General features: G+C 43.2%; 1 protein-coding gene across 4 annotated transcripts in view; it reads right to left on the bottom strand.

The window, feature by feature from the left end:
* Nucleotides 1–14,539, bottom strand: part of HDX (highly divergent homeobox) — a 55,214-nt gene extending 40,675 nt beyond the window's left edge. The window contains exons 1-3 of one of the 4 annotated variants that reach the window (XM_037408185.1): nt 12,904–14,539; nt 9,292–9,437; nt 4,409–4,555 (exon numbers count right to left, since the gene is read on the bottom strand). In XM_037408185.1, the coding sequence (XP_037264082.1) occupies nt 4,409–4,555 (147 nt within the window). In that variant the 5' untranslated portion in view covers nt 9,292–9,437; nt 12,904–14,539. The remainder of the gene's footprint in view (nt 1–4,408; nt 4,556–9,291; nt 9,438–12,903) is intronic. The other 3 variants (XM_037408183.1, XM_037408184.1, XM_037408186.1) reach the window with 3 other exon arrangements.
* Nucleotides 14,540–19,793: the final 5,254 nt, after the last annotated feature.

The raw sequence follows: 19,793 nt of genomic DNA, 5'->3' as shown, positions 1-19,793 counted from the left end.
TGATTGAACAATACAGGGTGGAAATCCATGCCTCTCATGCTTGGGATTTGTACACTAACACACAGGAGAACCTCAGTCTTAACTCCAAAGCCCCGGTTTCTCAAAAACCCTGAGGCTGTATTGTGCCTCCTGTCCTAAAATTACCCTAAGATTTATTCTATTGACACTGCTGTGACTAATGCCCCTGAATTTGAGTTTTTAATATTTAGCAACTTGGGATACACCTATGTAGCTAAACTTTTTTATCCAAAACTGAGAGATACAGCCTTCAAACTACCTTGAACAGAAACTGCCAATTCTTGAATTCAGATCAGAGGAAGAAAACGAACTTTTTCTGAAGACAACTACAAAACCATTTTGTGAAGTATTTAGGCCTATAGACTAATTCCTCCTCTGCCAGCTGCACAGACCAAGATCTGATGTCAAAACTTGCTTTTGGAAGACACAGACAAGATAAAGACTCCCGAGATTAGATACCAACAAAAGTTCGCTATTATGGACATTTCCAAAAGTGACAATGACAGTATATGGTTTTGTGTAAAAGACAGTAAAGGAAAAAATACTTGAAAAATGCAGGTACTGTGGCAGTTGGGCACAGGTGAAAATGTACGGCTGTTTCAAACACACAGGAAAGTCTGTCCTGCAAGTTACATATTAAAATATAGCTAAGAGAACCGAAGGGGAAACATTAACTTCAGCGTTTGAAAACAAAAGAGTTAATCTGGTGGAAGCATCAGCTCTAACACTGGAAGCCTAAGCACCACCTAACTATTCCTGGCAATTTCAGGACCAGAGAGACAAGACTTGCTCAGCTCTTTTGTATGAATTGTACTGAATGTGAGGGCATACGCCAGCAGGTATCAAGTGCTAAAGAACAAAACCCAAGCTTTTGCATCTGCTTATGCTGGTTATGAAAAGGATCAGATATGCATACAGAGGTACAGTGAAACAGTCTTCTGCACCGTTCTGGATATCATCTGCTGTACACCTAAAACCAAACCAAAGCAAAATCTCAACATTCAGCAGCCCAAACCAGTTGATTTAATCAATAAACTCCCTCACCCCATAACAAGCAAACTGCTCTGAGTACCTATCTTGGGTTTCCATCTCATCACATGAAAGGAGGAAATCTTTCTTCACATACCGATACCTGCTAAGGAAGTAAACAGATTTTTCTACAGGAAAACATACATAACTGACATACAGAAGTATGTTGAAGTCTCCATTCCACTCATTTTTGTTGGCAAATTTTATAAAATGCCTAATTTGAGGCATGATTTGTTGCATGCAGTAAAATCTCAGTTACTACTGATAAAATTTCTCTTCTCAAAGGCAAGTTTAAAACCACAAATTACAGCCACAGATCTCAAGTTACTTTCAGTTATTGCTTAAAACATATTTAGAAGATGAATTTTTTTTTTTTTTTTGTAGTTTCTCCTCATTCAGTAAACCTTCAAGATAGAATTTATAGTTAAATAGACACTGCAAATTTTGGGCCAGGAAAAACAATTTCATCCCCAGCTTTTCCAGCTGTGTAGAAATAGAATCTGAAGTTTTTTCCTCACAGTTTTGCTGAAAAGTAATGCATTCAAAGAAATGCAAATAACGTACTAGCACTACTGTTCACTTGGGATTAAAGTACAGTTTCATGAGATAGCACAAGTCAGATCTGCCGCTGCTGAGAGTCCCATTCTCCTGACCACGTCACAGCTTCTTACTTCTTACTCCCACTATTTATCCAAAAGCACCCACCTGAAGTGAGTGCAACTTCCCCAGAAGGCACAAAACTGAATTGGGGGAAAAAAAAAAAAAAAAAAAAAGAAAAGAAAAGAAAAGAAAAGGTGTTGGTAAGATTAGCAAATTTAAGTGGGTTACTCTTAAACTGAATAAATATGAGAGATGATCCGCACAAGAAAGACAGGAGAGAAAGAACTGCACAGCTGGGAGATGGGAAAGAGTACAAAATCTCCCACTTTTAGCACTGAGAAGAATTATGTAAAACTATACCCTGAGCCCGAAAGGGAAGCTCCACATTCTTGTGAGCTTGATGGTCACGTTATTAATTTAGGATGTGGCAGAGAACTCGCTGAGTACAAAATATCCTAAGAAAAGCGACACACATCTTTGTTTCAACCAAGTTCCCCAACTAGTAAGTTTTGGGAGCAGAGTCTCTAACACTGAAAGCATTACTGAACTTCCTAAATATTATTTAGGAGGAAGAGAAGCTTCTAGAAGAGATTATACAGCAAAAGTCCAGCTGTTAAGAAAACTACCTGGACTTAAAGAGACTCTGATTTTACATTCCCAGTTTGAGTCCGGCAGAGCTGGAACTTCAGACTGTCCCACAAACCAGAAACACACCACAGAGGGCCTGTCAGTGGTACCTGGCCACTAGAAGGTCCATCCTAAATCTGCAAATAAAGTGTCCTCAGGAAAACTTTCAAGACATGTAAAAGAATAACGAAGCAGTAACTCTGTAACTCTTCCGATACCTGCTGTTGTACTACGGGGAGAACCCCACACCACCTCCCCGACTGTTGCTCCCAGCACTCACTGGTACTTCAAAAATCAGACTTGGAGAACTTTGGCACTTCATCAAGTCACGTTACTCACATTTCACGTAAAGACAAAAAGCAACTAGCAGAAGTATGCCAATATTCATGAACGAAAGCAGGCCATTCAAACCTGACGTAGCTAGAAGAGGTCTCTTAAATCTGAAGAGGGCCAGGGTTTTTCTCCAGGAGTACCACACTTCCTAATCTTGAAAGGCAGAACATATTTTTATGTATTGCAGTAATAACATCTGTAGAGTTGTACATCAAATCATAAATAGGACTTTTCTTTTTTCCAACCCAGCTCAAGATTGGAAAGACTGGATGTAGTTCTATGGGACAAGGCTATAGAAATCCTGATTCATGGAAAAAACGTATTCATAGAGTTGGAATTTCAATTACAACAGTTACATTTACAGAATTCATGTTCCTATTACAGTCGTCTTTGCAAGTGCCAGCTGCAACCTCAGTATCATTTTGGTGGACATTGTACAAAGTACTAATCTCTGTCCAAGAGTTTTATAGGGGAAAAAAAAAAAAAAAAAAAAAAAAAAGAAAAAAGGTGAGGGAAGACTGGGAGGGGTGGGTTGTAAAGAAGAGAAAGGTAAGATCATGCGAAAATATGACAAATGCAGGACAAATGCTGGGTCTGTTTCCATTGCACTTCACAAGTAGGAAGAAAGTTTAACTACTGCAAATATGAGCTTCGTAAGGGGAAAAAAACTAAGGGGAGAAGGCCATGATACGTTATTGCAGTAAGGGGAACAGAGAGGGAAAGGGAAATAAGAAGATGGAGAGTGAATGAGGACTGGAAGTAGAGGAGAGACTGGCTGCCTCCTCTAGGTCCTTCAATCAGAACAAAAATAGAAAAGCAGGCCTCAACTGCATCATCAGCATCCAGATTCCTGTTACAACTATTTGTCTATTCAGGGAGTCTGAATTTCTGGCTTGACTTTCAGAACTTCCCACTGCCTGGAGCTGAGAAAGCAAGTCTCAGTATTTACAGCGTATTTTGAGGGAGGGGAATCCAGGTATGAATTAGGGAGGAGGGGTTGTCACTGTTAATATACCACTGGTACATCATTTAAAAATGCACCAGGCTCTTCTTACTTCTTCCTCTTTGGCGTCCAGTGTTCCAGCAACTCCTAGTAGCTCCACTACCGTTATTTTTTCAGCTAATGCTTCATGATTTCTATTTCTGCTCTGAGACAACAGCCATTTTGTTGTCTAGTGTTTCACAAAGGGATTATTATTTCCCTTCCCATGGAATTCACAGACTTTGGAAGAGCTCCTGTTGGCACTAGTGACATTCTTCTTTTGTAAGAAAAGAATGTACTTACTGTAAATAAACCGTGAGGGACCACAATATTTATGATTGTGACATGGAATACAAGTGTGACAGAGCGTGTCAAAAGAAAAACTTCCACAGTTATTCCTCCAAATACATTAGGTTATAGAAATTTGTTTAACTTAAAAATAGTTTCCTAGTAACATGACCTTTCTTTGATACAATACATGGCACAAGGTTTCTATAGGGCAAACTAATATGCAATTTAATAAATAAGTGAAATGAAAACCAAACCAAAACACCATTAACAAAAGACAAACAAACAGAACAAAGATCACTCCTTGTGCAATCGAGTCCCTGCTAAATACAGCAATCACGTGAAGACATTTCAGTGAAAAAAGACTATAAACAGGGTCACTGGATAAAAATGAACATGTCACACACGCATACTGAAGTCCAATTTAAGACAAGTATGAAGTTAGAGACTCCAGTCCTCTACAGATATTTTATGTAAAGACACGAACGTGTATAACTTTAACATACAAATTTGGAAGGCCTCAGTACTTACCCTGACTACACTGAAGTCCAGTTTAGTTTCTTGTGCACACTGTAATATGAGCTGAAAGCAATTTTTACTTTGATTTGTCATTCCATTTTCATAATAACGCTGTAATATCCTTTGTTGTTCTACAGTAAATACAGAACGCAGATTCATCTAAAAATAAAAGAAGATACTCTGAAAGTTGGAATAAAAACTGTAATATTTGCAGAATGCACAGGCTCTCATTTATGCTTGCTGTGATAACACTGAGAGTTGTCATGTTTTCTTTCCAGATTCCTTTACCAACACTTTTACTTACTTTCCAAAAAAATCTATTACAGTCAGCAATACTGATTCCTCTGTGAAAAGCTAAGTTGAACAGGTGAACTACATGTGTGGAACAACACTAACAGCCTTTCATAAATAAATAAATATTACATTGTGTTGCTAAGTCCAAGAGCCTCTAGTTTCAAAGAAAAAGTTTCTCCCTTGTAAAAATAAATAAACAAAGGCATTAGGCAAAACAGAGTAACACCAGCAGCTCCAACAATATTGGCAGGTCTGTTTCCACTTCCCTACCGAAAAAAAGAGAGAAAATCTGAGATAAAATAAAGGTGACTGTTTGGCAGGAGTAAAGTTTCCACTGTCTCCAGCTTCAGCAAACCCTACACTCCGTTATGGCTGGTCATGCTACTCCTGCTGTGTCAGCACCAGCGCTCCCAGCTGCAAAGTCACAAGGATTGAGGACCAGAACTGAAGACCAACTCGGGGTGGGGGGAAAAGACCCAAAGAGAAGGACTTTAGGTGGTTCTGGTCCAGCCCACTGCAATGCTGATGGTCTAATATCAACACCGAGGAGGGACCACCCAAATCACAGCCTGCCTTTAGAAAGGCTCAAGCCACTGTGAAACTGTACCCCGAGGCTATAAACCCAGCATTTTCAGAACACTTAAGGGTTGTTTTACAGGGGCATAAGCCAATGCTTGCTACAAGGCTTCAGGACACGTTCCTGCCCCTTGGCTCTGTCCGCAGCCAGGCGCACTCAACCAGCATGAAGACCCCCACGCTCCTCCCAGGCTTACAGCAAGTCTTTGGGTCTTGTTTTCAGCCTCAGCAGTGGCTCCCCTGCCACAAAAGAGCTTCCCTGTGCCGGGACAGGGCAGACACTGTGGTCTAGGCCACTGGGCATACTGGGGAGCAGTGCTCCCCCAGCCAGCCTGCCCTCTGGCCCACGCGCGCTGAGCATCCCCCCTGGGCAGACCCTAACTGCATCCCTGCCCCGGCCGTGCCCCAGCCAGGCTCAGCACTGGGTACACTGGGCCACGGCAGGCTCAGGGTGGCCAGGGACAAGGCAGCCCCATCAGCAGCAGTTTAGTGAACACATTAAAGCAGACACAGCTCTGTTATGCACACAAATTTGTGCCCTAGTTTGGAAAAGGCAAACCGCTGAATATTACCAAGTGCAGAACAGACTCCCTAAACGCAAAACAGAGTTTTATGCTCTTATTATACAGTCTATACAGGCAAAGAATATAATCCTCTGGTTATATGTAAGAAAAGAAGAGCCCCATCACCAGAGGGCTTCAGAACAGGGCCATTTGGAGGGTGTTTTGCCCCACACAGGAGGCCACCAGCTGAGACACCACAAGCACTGGCCAGGAACAACCTGCATCTGACTTAGCACTCAGAAAGCAAAACAGTCAAGTTATTTTTAATACTTTCAGTACATATATCAAAATAATGCAGAACAAACTGGACAATAAGAAACGGTATGTCATCTTGTAGGAAATTAAAGGGGATGAGAGAACCCTTTGTAACTACCAAACTTTTAGTTACAAGTTTTGGAAATTTGGGGTGGAAAGGAGGAGAGTAGCAATATACTTAACCTTTGCCTAAGAACTGCTTCCAATTTAGAGCAAATAAAATTATTAAGGGCTCAAAAGCATGAGTAAACACCCAACTCTTTCACATTATTAATCAAGATGACTATACCCTGTAATGGTAATGGATAGAGTTTGACAGGCCTCGATAAAGAAAGAGATTAATATCTAGAATTTGGAGTAAAATGCTTGTAGGCCAGAGCTTTGACTTCAGTTTACTTTCCTCTATACATCAACAAACAATAGGAAAATCACTACCTACCTATTTCTAAAAATTACCATTTCCTTTTCAATAATACTTAAAACAGAAGATGATTTTTCAATCACATTTTTACCTCTGTTCCCAACTGTTATTTACCCTCCTGATGTAACGCATTATTAAATGCAGCACTACCAGCCACATTACAAGTCAGGCTTTGCCAGAGTTACGCCTACCCCAGAACGTGTGTTCAGTCACAGTCAGAGCTGGGCAAAGGAGGCTCTTGCTCTGAATACTCTGCTGTTTTAAAGAAATTTATAATAAGCAACAAACGAGACAATTATTAGCCCATTAACCAATCAAAAGAGTTCATAAAAATCTACTTCATAAAAAGTTAAGAACTGTCTTCAGATCTCCCACGTAGATTTGCAAAATGCAGCCACCAACTGATCTGTTACTTTTACAGAATACAGAAGAGTTGATTTTGTGGTTCTTTTTCCTCCTGTGCAATTGGCAGGACCCAGCTTACACTTCTGTGTCTACTATTCTTTCAGTACCAGTGGTCCCGTTTTATTTAGTTGAGATCAGTTACCACAAATGACCTCATCAGAAACAGTTATGAGCCTCCTATCCTTCCAGATCCAGATGGTCCGTCATCCAATAGCTCCAGCATTTATATCCACAGGCTCATCAAAAAGAAGCATGCTCTGCAAATAGTTCATTAACTGTGATGAAGACTCCTCCAACTGCAAGACGAATTTTTAGAATCAAACCTGATGACCTGCAAGACGTGTGTCAGGTCCTTGACACATTTTTTAATTATGTGGATTTCTGTATCCACAGTCACTTCTGTGTTAAAATACTTTCATTGTCGTATTTGACATCTGTAGTTTAGATAAGGCCAGGGTGGAGTGTTTTGATGAAATCTCTTGATCTTCAGATGAAGCTGTATATGCATTGCATGACAGACTTCACCTAGCTAAGCTCAAGAGAGGTCATGGTCTGGTTTAATAAAAAACTCATTTTTGTAATTTATTTTAATCACTTGTAAACTACACCTGCCAACCAAAATACTGCTAAGATTCCTTAGTAACTTCTGCCTTGAATCCAGTCAAGTACAGCTCAGAGGATCTGTGCAGGGGGCCATCAGAAACTGATTTAAATAAACAGGTTGCAGGACCCTACAAACATAGGGTTATGGGAGCTGAGACATAACTTGAGTTTACATCCCAACATCTAAACGTTCAGGTAATGAGGTGAGACTTTATTAATACTTTTGTTTTAAATATACTGAATGCTAAGTCAATAGACAGTTCTGTACCATTTCCCACTGCCCCACCTATCCACACAAATATTTATAAAAACTACAGAAGTGGCATTAAAATATTCTTGAAATATCATCAGCTATCCTGCTGTGTAAATCATTCTTATTTATTCTGCTCTGCCAATTACTTTTTGGTTGGGTTTGTTGGGTTTTGTTTGGGTTTTTTTGTTAGTTTCTTTTTTAAATCCCTGCCTTTACCAGAGGCAACAGCAATTTACGGGTAAATTGCAGAATAAACCAGAGTGCACACGCAGTGTTCAGCAGGGCCACGCAGGCAGCTACACCTGCCCAACAGAAAACCTGGTTCAAATTCTACTAAAATACTAAACTCAATGAAAACTAAGCAAACCACTGGATCCACAAGTCCACTACAACAAACCATTCTATTACATCCCAATAATACTTTGAACTATGCTACAGTTGCTTGGCTATTAACAAGCAGATGTTAAGTTCCAGACAGCAATAGTAAGTGATAGGTAACCTCAACATATAGCACTAATGCCTAGAATAAAACCCTGATAAACCCAGGGTGGGTTTTGCTATTTGGGTTGCAGATGTAGCAGAACCTCCAGAGATATGTGCGCTGGTCACAGCTGGGCAACAAATACGACTTCACATGAAAATCTTAGATTACACAGAACAAGAGAAAGGAAATAAGAATCACAGTTTATTTGCTTTTTTAACTGCCTACAGAATAATTTCTAACTAGGTATAGAAGATCACAAGATTACTATTAGTGTAAGAAATTGCAGTAAGAACCTCCAAGCACACAATCTCAGTATCGTAGGCCAAAACAATAACTAGCATACTGATTTCACACTAGTGTGTAGGACGTTTGGCAATATTCCTTCTCTTGCAGGTTAAAAGCTCACAGACAGGATGCCATCCGTAAAGTCCAGACGGAGATCAGTTTGCTATCCGCAGTTCTCAAGTGCTTATTTAGAATACGTAAAACAGTAGCCTGTGTTGAATAAACCAGTAACTGAATGTTTGGAAGCTCCATTAGAAAGCCACAAAGTCCAAAGCCATCACGTCAATCCATGAAGCGCTGCCTCTGTGTATCTGATCTTCACAGGCAACAAGTTTTGCTCACTTTCTGTACCTGTCAGACCTAGCAATTTATCTACATTAAGTGCACTGAGCATTCAAGCACCTACAAGAACATAATGTTGCTGTGTCTGAGACAAATTAACACAGGGTATATTCATCAGAGGATGACACCAATTCTTTTTCTTTAGACATACTACCTGTCTAGCATCAGTTTTCATAGTTACGCAGAACGAGATATTAATTCTTATATTTTCTTTAATATGGGAAACAACTTACAAAGTCCTGACATGACTAAGCATTAAGGTAGCCACGTCAGTATCAAGGGAATCAGCAGGTCATACACATTCATAATGGACTCTGTATCATTCAAACCAATCTCAGTAACTTCAAAGCAAATAAACTCCTTTTCCCAGTCTGTGTACTTATGAAGCACTCCAGTTTCTTCAGGATTTCTCACCTTTGTCTTGAACCTCAGACTCCAAGTTAGAAATCCACATGGATTTTTATGATAACTTCATTTTGATCTTGACTTGCCAAGCTTAGAAAACATGCATTTGAGCTTTTGGGAAGCCAGGTGTCCAGCTGGTTAGCAACACATTGGCACTGAAAAGAGAGTTTGTTACAGAAAAGAACTCTGTGAAATGCAATAAAATTCAGGCAAAGCATTATGCAAATTATGCAATATTCCATGAATGTCAGTTATACTTTCACTTCAATAAAAGACGGAGGTGGCAAAATAGTATTTTTAAGGATTCAACATATGCCTTATCTGTTAATAAAATAAGGCAGCCTTGGCCAAGTATGTTGGTACCTATGTGACAGCACAGAAAATAATCCATGACAAATGAAAAAGCAAGTTTCCTCTAAGAACTTCCTTCACCCCTGCTACGTGTCCTAGGCCAACTAGCATCATTCAGCTTTCCACTTTGATGGTCTCCTACTCCTCAACGTTCTGTAAACCCATCAATATAAAGATGTTCTTCATTCCCTTTCTAAACTGAACACTAATTAAAAAAAATAATAATCACAGCAGCAGAAGCATCCCTTTGCTGTATGCGGTGGTTCAGGAGACGTAAATGTAGTCCAAGTGCTAAGTCAGGCACTGTGGAGACATGAGATCCAGGGGCTGGTGAGTGATAAGAACAAGGACAGGAACTCCACGGCCTTCAGTTTCTCCAAGACTGCTGAGTACAGGCCTCATGAAGGACAATGCTCCTAACAGACTGCGACCTGTCATACTGGCTCCTCTTCAGATGACATTAAGGTTATTCTTACAGCTGAACACCTTTAGACTTCTTTAGCTGCTTGAACAACTTTTTTCACCATATACACCTTCCCTCCCCTTCCGTGGCAAGAATGAGCCCAAGCGGTGAGGTGAGAACACAAAAGAACTAATGCCGAGTTTGTTTCTGAAGTAGTAGTGCATTTGCTTCATGAAAAACATACTTAATGTAACAATTATCCCATACAGTTTGCTGCAAACGCCTAGCCCTTCCACCCTTGTTAATTTATTCAGCATCCAAAATTAAGAATCTCACCAGGGAGACCTGATGAAGCCCTGAGATGTATTTTTAGAAACTAATGAAAACAACTTGGTGTCCAGGAGTACCACAAAAGAAATAACAACAATAAGAAAATGGGAATAATCCTCTATCAATGATCCCCTGGTTATGGGAAAAAAAAATTAAAATTCAAGAGCTACTTAGCTGTTCTGCAATGACTGCTTGAAAGATCTGGAGGCAAAAAAAAACCCCACAAAAAAAACCCACAACAAAAAAAAGGCAAAAAAAAAAGCAGCAGTGTAAGGAAAAAAGATTTTATGTGGTCTAAAGTCTGCCTACAATGTATAGCATTACAGTCTTAGTGTCAAAATCTCTAAATATTAAGATTACTGAGCCAAGTAAACTTACTTACAAGGCAAATCTTCGTAGAATACTACATTAATACTATTTAATTTGGAAAATTAAAAAACTTAATGATACTCCTCTCATTTCAACCAGTAACAGAAACTAATCTTGGATGTGAAATTATAATAAATAAAAAAGATAATTCGCTCAGAATACAAGCCACCACAAAGTAACCAAATGTAAAAATCTTTATGGTATAAAACATGTACAAGTGTCAGGGATTAACACATAGCGATAAAAGGAAACAAGCAGTTTCTGAGAGGGTTTGGGGGATTTTTTAACCTCAGCGCCAAAGCAGAATTTGTTTGGAAAAAAAGTCACCTTATAAAAACCTCTAAGCCTATTACTGTTTTAGTCTGTCCATCCATAAGAGGTACAACAAGAAAATCAGCATGCTCCTCAGCGGACTTTTTTTCTTTCCCTTCGCAGGTCTCCAGTGGTACAAAATAACAAGGCTCAGTGCCAATATAAATTTGAGACAGAACTGCAACTATAATAAGAAAGCTATTATATACTCAAATAAAATAAGACTGCAGTAGCAGGAGCTTTAGAAACCTGCACTGTACCAGCAATCACTTAATTCACTTTCCATGCCTGCAAAAAACCATTTTTTTTTGCACATCCCAAATGGAAAGAAAACAACCAACTGACCAACCAACTTACACATCCTGTGTGGAGATACTGGACATGCATCTAGCAACTATGTTTAATAACTGAATGTGTAGGTTACCACCTCTTTCCTACACAGGCCAAACTAGCTGCAGCTACAGAGTGTAAGTGTGGTAGATTATGTGCACAGTCAGGTAAGTGCAATATACAGCCTGCCTTGTAAAACTACTTTTAAAAATCCATGACTTGCAGCACAACTGCTTCCCTCTCCACCAAGTACAGCGTTTGTAATATTATATTACAGCTCTACCAATAAAATTCAGCCCTTTATTAGAGTCAAATTAGACAGCCCTCGGTACCTTAATAACATAATAACCGACGACCACAACTCTGCAGGTTTATGCACCACATCCATTTTATTCATGCAAGTTAGACTTCTGACTTCAACTGGATTAGCCACATGCTCTATATTAAGCACGTACACAAGCGTTTGTTAAGACCCGTATCAGATAAAAGGAAAAGAATACTAAACCGTAGTTTTACTCTAAAGAAGCGAGGTACTTCACGCCTCCAGTTCAGAGGACGGAGAATCACTTTTGGCTGCGGTACACAGGGCCTTACGCACAGTACCGGCGGCCCCAGGCTAACCGAATGCAGGGGCACAGGGCTGGGGATCGCTCCTTACTCCCAGGTGGGGCTAAGCCCAGGTGCAACAGCCGCTCCCAGCGTGTCCCAGTGTCCACCCCTCCGCAAGGCGCGCCCCGCGCTTCCTCCTCCTCCTCAGCGCCCCCGAGTACCCGAGGGCTAACGCCGGGCACCGAGGGGCCACTACGACCGCCACCGTGTCTGGCACCAAAAGCGGCCGCCTGAGAGGGGGCGTCCTCACGGGACGCAAGGTCTGCGCTGCGGTGACAGACCCCTATCGCTGCCAGCCCCGCTCGCGCCGGGCGCCCCGGTGAGGGCCCCGCAGGCCGCCCCGCACGGAGCGGCGGTAAGCGACAACCTGCCACCGCGGCCCTCCCAGCCACCCCCCCAGCCTCCGCCTGCCCCAGCCCGGCCTCCGGGCGCTGCCCCCGCCCTGACGCGAGGGGCCACCAGGGGCCACAGGGCCCCGGGGCGCCGGGCACAGCGAACGGAGGAGGAGCCGCCGGGCGCCCGGGGCGCTCCGCGCACGCGCCAGCCCCGCAGCTCGCCGCGCAGGCGCAGTGCGGCGCAGGCGGCTCCCGGCGCGCGGCCCCGCGGGAGTGGGGTGACGGACACACGCGCGTGCGCAGTCGCGCGGCGGCGGCGGCGGGTGCCCCGCGCCTCTGCGGGCCGGCGGGGGAGGCGCAGTGCGCATGCGCGCCCGAGCTGCCTCTGCGAGTGCGAGCCCGCGCGGCCGCCCTCCCCCACCGCCAGGCCGCCGGCCCAGGGGCATCATCATCATCATCATCATCATCTTCCTCCTCCTCCTCCCCGCCCGCCCGCCGCGCCCCTCCCGGGCGGGCACCCGGCTGCCCCCCCGGGACTCGCTCGCGCCCGCCCCCCGCCCCCGCGCGGCGCGCCGGGCTTACCGTGCTGCGCGGGGCTGGTGCGGGGGGCCCGGGGCTCCGGATTCAGCCGGTTTCGGCTGGGTCGGTCCCGGCGTCACACAATGAAATCAGCGCCTCCGATCATTAATTCTCATCATGATCGTGACGTCAGCGCAGACAGCGGCCAATGGGAGCGTAAGATCAGCGCCGGCCGGGACAGTGCTCGCCCCCGCCCCTCGCCCGGGGGGGCGCGCGGTGCAGCTCCGCCGGGCCGGGGGCCGCCGCGGGGAGCGGCCACCACCGGGGCCCCGGGCCGCCTCACCGGGCCCCGGGCCGCCTCCCGGGGCTCCGGGCCGCTCCCCCGGGCCCCGGGCCGCCCCAGCGCCGGGGGCAGCGCCGCACAGGCGGCGGGCCGGGGCCGGCAGTGCCGCGCCGCCCCGCAGCCTCTCAGCGCACAGCCGCCTGGCCCCCGGCGCCACCCGGCCCGGGCAGCGCTGCCCCGCCGCGGGCCCTCCTGCGGGGCTCGGCCGCCCGGAGGCCCTGGCCCCGGCCCTGGGTGCCTGGGCCCCGGCTGGGTCCCCGCTGCGGGCAGGTGGCGGTGGGCGCCGTGGAAGGGCCTACGTGTTAGGGCGGCACCGGCGTTTTCAGAGAGAAAGAAATAGCGGATAGCCAGCTAAATAAAGCTCGCCGTGTTTTACAGCCTTGTTGTGCCGCTCTGGGCGGACAGGTACTTGTGCCTGGTAAAATCTGAAAAGCTCGACCAAGGATCAGGATTGCAATTTCACGAACACGATGGCAGTCAAGGAATAAAACTTGTAATTGCTTAGGGTGAAGACCTTTGGTCTGGGAAGAAAGGGAGTGGCCATATCTTCAGGTTGGCAGCTCAGGGCCGCAGCCCTCATGGAGGCCGGGCATCCCAGCTGGGTGATGGTGGGAGCTGGCAGTGGTACAGGCACCACGACAGAAACCAGGCACGCTCATAACCCTGTGTCACTGCGGGGGCCGCAGTAAGGCCGGGCGCTTTGATGCCAGCCCTCCGCCGGGCTCGGGTTCCCATCTAAAAGGCAGCCAGGTGGTCAATGACCAAGTGGGAAGTCTGATACCAGTCATCCATACTGATGGATTATGTGGTGGAAAACGTGTAAAGTCGTTATTTATTGCGCAGCTGTACAGACTTACAAAGTCTGAATCAGATTTGAGGCCTTGTTTTAATTATAAAGCCTCTAGGTATGCCATGTTCCTATGCAGAATAGTTTACTCTGCAAGTCACAGTGTTAAAATATTAAAACAGGCAATTATTTTGTGCAATTACTATCATTAGAGCTCTTGGTAAACATTTTTGCGGGACTGAAATAAAAGAATTGCTACCAGTTATTTGGAGGCAGGGAGGAGAAAAGCGGTCAATGTGTTTATTTTAAAATTACAGCAAGTTATTGACATTGTTTAAAAATTTTAACGCTTCACATAATACTTCTGACATATTTAACACTGTTTCTGGCCTCCTAATTTTGTCTGTGGTTTTCGGTGCAGCAGCAAGATGTGCTGAATGTTTGGTCATCCACAAATAAAACATGTCCTTCTATAGCATCCTTTCATAGTTGAATAGTAGTTCATGGTCTGTCCACGTTGTAATTACATTTCCTTCACCACTCCTGAAAGTCAATCAATTAATAAAGCTTAATCTGAGCTAAAGATCTGAGATTACTTGAATTGTTTCAGTAAAGTGAAGCCTTTACGTCAGCTTTCCTGCTTTATAAAGCAGAAGACGGATCAAGCCAGCTTTCCTGTGGTAATGTACATCTCTCCTGGTGTAGCTGATGTGGAGAGCTTCTCCAAGAATTTAGGATAATATAGCAGATATATTGCTCGAGCCACCGCAGAAAACCAGCATGAGGAAGCAGCTGAGGATAGGGGGAGGGGGTTATCCCTTTGGGTAGCAGCCCCCAGTTGTGTTGGATTAGATGCAGTAGTAAACACCCTGAATTTAATAACAGGATCTTACGGATATCCATATGTTTTAAACCCTAAATCTTGTATTATGCTGCTTCTTCCCCTAGATACATTCCCTTCCTCTGTGTGCCATCAACACGCACCTTGTAAAAATTAAATAGAGCAACCATAAAAACCCTACACCACTTTAATAGAAAATATTGTTTTGGAATTTGCTATGGAATGCTTCTAGAGAAATTTGGTACATTTTCTTCTCACATTATCTGGGGCTTGGGAAACAAAAATTGTAAGACTGTCTCCCTAAAATCCTTTGGAAAAGTTACAGTGGTGTTGATAAAATACAGCTTATTAAACTCTTCTAAAATGCTGAATAACAGAAAGTAATATTTGAAGGGCTCTTATCTGAGTAACAATGGGCTCACTGGTGCTTTTTCTAGAGTTGATATCAAAAAGTCATAGAATCATTTTTAAATGACCAGCTGTGTATTTAAGTCATCAAAGAAACAAGTATGCAGACTTGCGACTAAACAGAAAGATTTATAGATCACAATAAGAGAAATTTGCCTTGGTATAAAAGGTAAGACTAAGAGCTTAAGCAGAAAAATCTATATCCAGCAAGAAGAATATGACAATTAAAAAAGAGGTAAAGGATGTGTGAAAAAATGTATTTGTGGTGCAGGGTACAAGAGGTGCACTCAACAATATGTTCTTTACAATGTAGAAGTGTAAACTGATCATGTTGGTTAAAAAAGCTGCTGCTGTTTGCTGCAGCGGAGTGACAAGCTCCAGAAAGAACTCCATACTATTTACTTCCTTCCCCGGTATTGCCTCTCAGCGAGACAAACCTTGAGGGAAAAACTGTGGCAGGATGAAATAAAACAAATGTTCTCCTACTGCAACCAGATCCACATGCGTTCTCATTCATTAATAGCAGATTTAAATTAAGGGGGGCTGGCAAATTGGTCCAGTGGTTTAAACAGTAGCCCAGTACATAAAAGGACTTCTTACATGAGGGAATTAGCATCAAAGCGAGACTCTCTGATGTAGCTACTTTGTATTAGCTCATTAAACTAATTAGCTCAGCTTACTATTAGTTACTTAGCTCGGTGTGGGTTACTGCTTCTACGTGGCAGAAAAAGAATTTCTGCGAGGTACGTGCGCTGGTTTCTAGGCGCTGTGCGTAGGTATCCCCTGCTTTGACAGCAACCACGAGGTGCAGCTGTCCGTCCTTCCCACAGGGGATGTGGAGGAGGTCAAACCCTGATTTTGTATTCCACGCTCAGGAGCCCCATGTAAAATCACACCGTTCTTCTCTTCCCCCATCGCAAGACCTTCTCCCTTTTCCAGCAGTTCATACCATTTTCAGATTTGTAGCAGATTGTGCAGGTGAGAGAAGTTTCTGTAACGATGCCCTAGAAGTGTCCCAGAGAGAGGAGCTGGTGTGTGACCCTCAAGTGACGAACCTCAACAATTTGGGCCGCTTGGTTTAGAGCAATGGCTGCTACTTCCATTTCTTGGTTTTCTGTTGGATCTAGAAAACACTAGGAAAGCCAATGAGGCAAAACCAACCCACTTAACAGAAACTTTTCTTAGGACAGCTTTACTCAATTCATTATGCCGTTTTTTCCGGCGATGCCATGAAGGACATAATCTCTAAGCCAGACCTGAGAGTGAGCTGATATAATCAGCGGCCTCTCGGGGAAGGGTGGAAGCAGGGTGGAAAGAAGTACAAGAATGTTTCAACAGCAATTGATGTTGCAGTTTGGTGTGATCTTTCATGATCTCAAACGAGTCATTCGCCTATTACATTGCTTTAAGGCATTAAATCATGTAGGTACATAGCACCAGCCAAAAAGGGACCTCATCTTGTCATTGAATCTGTCCCCTTGTCCTCAAAAAGAACAGTGTCACGATTGTACTTGGGAAAATGTATGGGAGAATACAGTACTGAAAAGCCAGCAGTTAATCTAGTGTTCAACCGTCCTCGCGTTAGGAATTTTTTGCTAACATTCATCCTGAATCTTTGAGAAGTTAAACCGTCAGAAGAGATTTATTAAACTTCAGGGTCAAGACTGACCACAGCAAAACCCCGCTTGCTCCTTTCATTTTGTCAGAAAACTATAATAACAGTTTTCTGAGCAGTTCCTCAGCCACTTCTGAGGCTTTGTTTCCCCAGCTTTGCTACAAGAACACCGCGTCTGACCATGCCAAAGCCTTGCTAAAGTCAAGATATATAATGTTTACTGCTTCATGTCTCTACAAGGCTCATTATTCTGCCACGGTGGGAAGTTAGATCAGTTTGACATGATTTATTCTTGCAAAATCCAAGTTGCCTGTTACTCATTTATGTGTTTCCATCAAAATGTGTATGCTGTTCTTTTTGTATCGATGCCATTGAGTTTGCACATGTGTAAGTTGCTGCGAAAAGCAAGCCCTTTGGTTTAGTTGCCTGCTCTTTCACAGGTTTCCTGCTTGATGACCACTTGAAATGACAACAGGGGTATTTTAAAGAAAGATTGTAAAAGCACACTGAAGATGGAGAGGCACAAGGGTGTAATTAAAGATCTGCTAAATCAGGAGGCTCCTTGTGAAATAATGATGGAGAAAGGATTACAGCGTGTAAACCTTAGTAAAAATGTTGATACGGAAAATTCTGTGTAGCACCTTTTCTGCATCCAAGAACACAGTCAGAATTAGTGGTTTTGCAAGGTTTACAAATTTTCCATCTTCTTTGAACTTGGTTTTGCCACATTAATTGAAATTAGTTGTCAGTCCTCACCCAGTGCGTAACCAAAGCTCCCATAAACTGAATCCGCAAATATGTCACTTATGCTGGTATGCAAAAAACAGCTGGTGCTTGTGGAAAAAAAAAATGCAGAAGAGCCTGGCTGGGTATATATTTTAGGAATTTGTTCCACTTTTTTTATTTCTTGGTATATTTTCATGAAAGTCGGCAATGCTGTTTCCTTTCATTTTGATTACCCTTGATAATTTTTCATACAGTGAGCTGTGAAAATTATGAACTTGAGAAACATATAAAAATGCTATACACCAAAAATAAAAAGAAAGAAAGAGGGAGATAATTATTGAATGCTTGTCTTTCACCCATTAATATTCCTAGCATAGAGTTTTATAATACAAAGTTACAATATTTTAAAAATTAAAATGAAAACAAAACCAGTAAAGGGAGGAGGAAGCAGAGAACCAGGGAGAGAACCCATCATATTTTTTTCCTGCCTATGCAATTGATATGTTCTTACAAGCCTTTACCAATTATTCCTATATTCTTCCAGACTGGGATGCCTGTTGTACAGAATCCACCAGTCTACTGTTTCAGACTTCATTATTAGAGACTTCCTGAAAGGAGCAGTATTTATTTTCTAAAGTAATAAATACTTATACCCCACAACCAGTAAATCTTTTTGAAGCCATTCGGTTTCCTTTGGATGCCCCCATTTCCTGGCCATACAGGCCAGGATGCAGCTGTATGTTTTCAGTTTGAATGGAGCCTTCACAGTTTTATTGCTTTCCACAACATTATAGAAAATTGCTCCATTCCAGTTTTCCTACATTATCATTCTCACAATTTTCCTTCTACTACTACAAGTATTGCAAGTCCAATCCAGAGATGCATGGAACAAAATGAGATGGGTACGGCTGTCACCTTGCTCATGCAGATGTTTATTTGTGATAGCAAGTGTCAGTACAAATGGCCTGGCAAATTGATGCGGCCCCTCTTTCGATAATTTAACATCCCGCTACAAGCCCCAGTCCAACTGGCAAGGTGATTTGCCTAAAGGTGATGCACAAGCAATTCTTATTTCCCATGATTTTTTGGAAAAGCAACTGAGAAAATGTTGAGTTGGAATCTTCAAAGCAGTTATGAGGTTTTCTTTCCTTTATTTTCACTTCTGTTTCTCCAGAGGTTAAGAAGGTTTTCCCATTTGCTCAGGTCTCCCACAAGCACACATTCCTCTGCTGCTTCTTTTCTAACTGTTGGTCCACACTTTTATTGTATGTGCACTAAAGCTTATGCCTTCCCTCCCCCCCCCGGCCAGTTGCAGCATGCCAAAGTAAGAGAAAGAAATGCAACCATAGCATATAGTGTAGATTTAATTCTATAAGATACAGCATAATAAAGACAAAGGTGAAGACAAAAGCTGTGAGATCAAGTATACAAATAAAATAGCAGTATAAAGCATGACGTGCTCCTCAATAGCTCCACTGTTGAAGAAGAAGGATAAAAATCTGAAGGATGCAGAGGAAATTCTTTGAAGTCGAAAAGCAAATGGTAGACCTGATTACCAACAGCACTTCCTGGCAGGAAAGCATGGGGGACAGGCTTTTTAGTGGGGCCTATAGGGGTCGGGTGAGGGGGGGTGGCTTTAAACTGACCGAGGGTAAATTTAAGTAGATATTAGGAAGAAATTCTTCCCTGTGAGGGCGGCACTGGCTGCGGCGAACGAAGAGACGGGATGTAGCTTGATGCAAGCAAGATGTCGATTTATTAGTGATTCTTTTACATTTATATACGTTTCTACCTTCTACATGTTACACACTGGTTAAATCTTAAGGGTGAACTACACCGATTGATTATCTTCTAAGACACATAATTTAAACAATAGGTACTGATTAGTCTATCTTATCTTAGCAAAAATCTCTATTCTAAGATTAGGGTGTTTTTTTCCTACTTGACTTTCGTGAATGACAAAGTTCCTCATCAGCACTAACCGTTCCCTTATCTTCCTGTATGTCCCTCTTTGTCCTGCTGTATGTCCCTCTTTGTCCTGCTGTATGTCCCTCTTTGTCCGTCCGGTTGTCATCTCAACCGCTATGGCCGGAGAGTCTGCTGTTAACTTGTTGCCGTGTTCCCAGGGCTTATGCGCTACAAGTTCTAACAGGTCTCCATTCATCAGGGTAACAGTGCTCGGACTCTTGTCCTTGAGGCCTTGCCCTACAGCTGGCACAGGCTGCCCAGAGCA

This window comes from Falco rusticolus, chromosome 14, assembly GCF_015220075.1.
Source record: "Falco rusticolus isolate bFalRus1 chromosome 14, bFalRus1.pri, whole genome shotgun sequence".
NCBI classification, from domain to species: domain Eukaryota; kingdom Metazoa; phylum Chordata; class Aves; order Falconiformes; family Falconidae; genus Falco; species Falco rusticolus.
The sequence above is the reverse complement of the archived record's forward strand: the minus strand, read 5'-3'. Positions and strand labels throughout refer to the sequence as shown.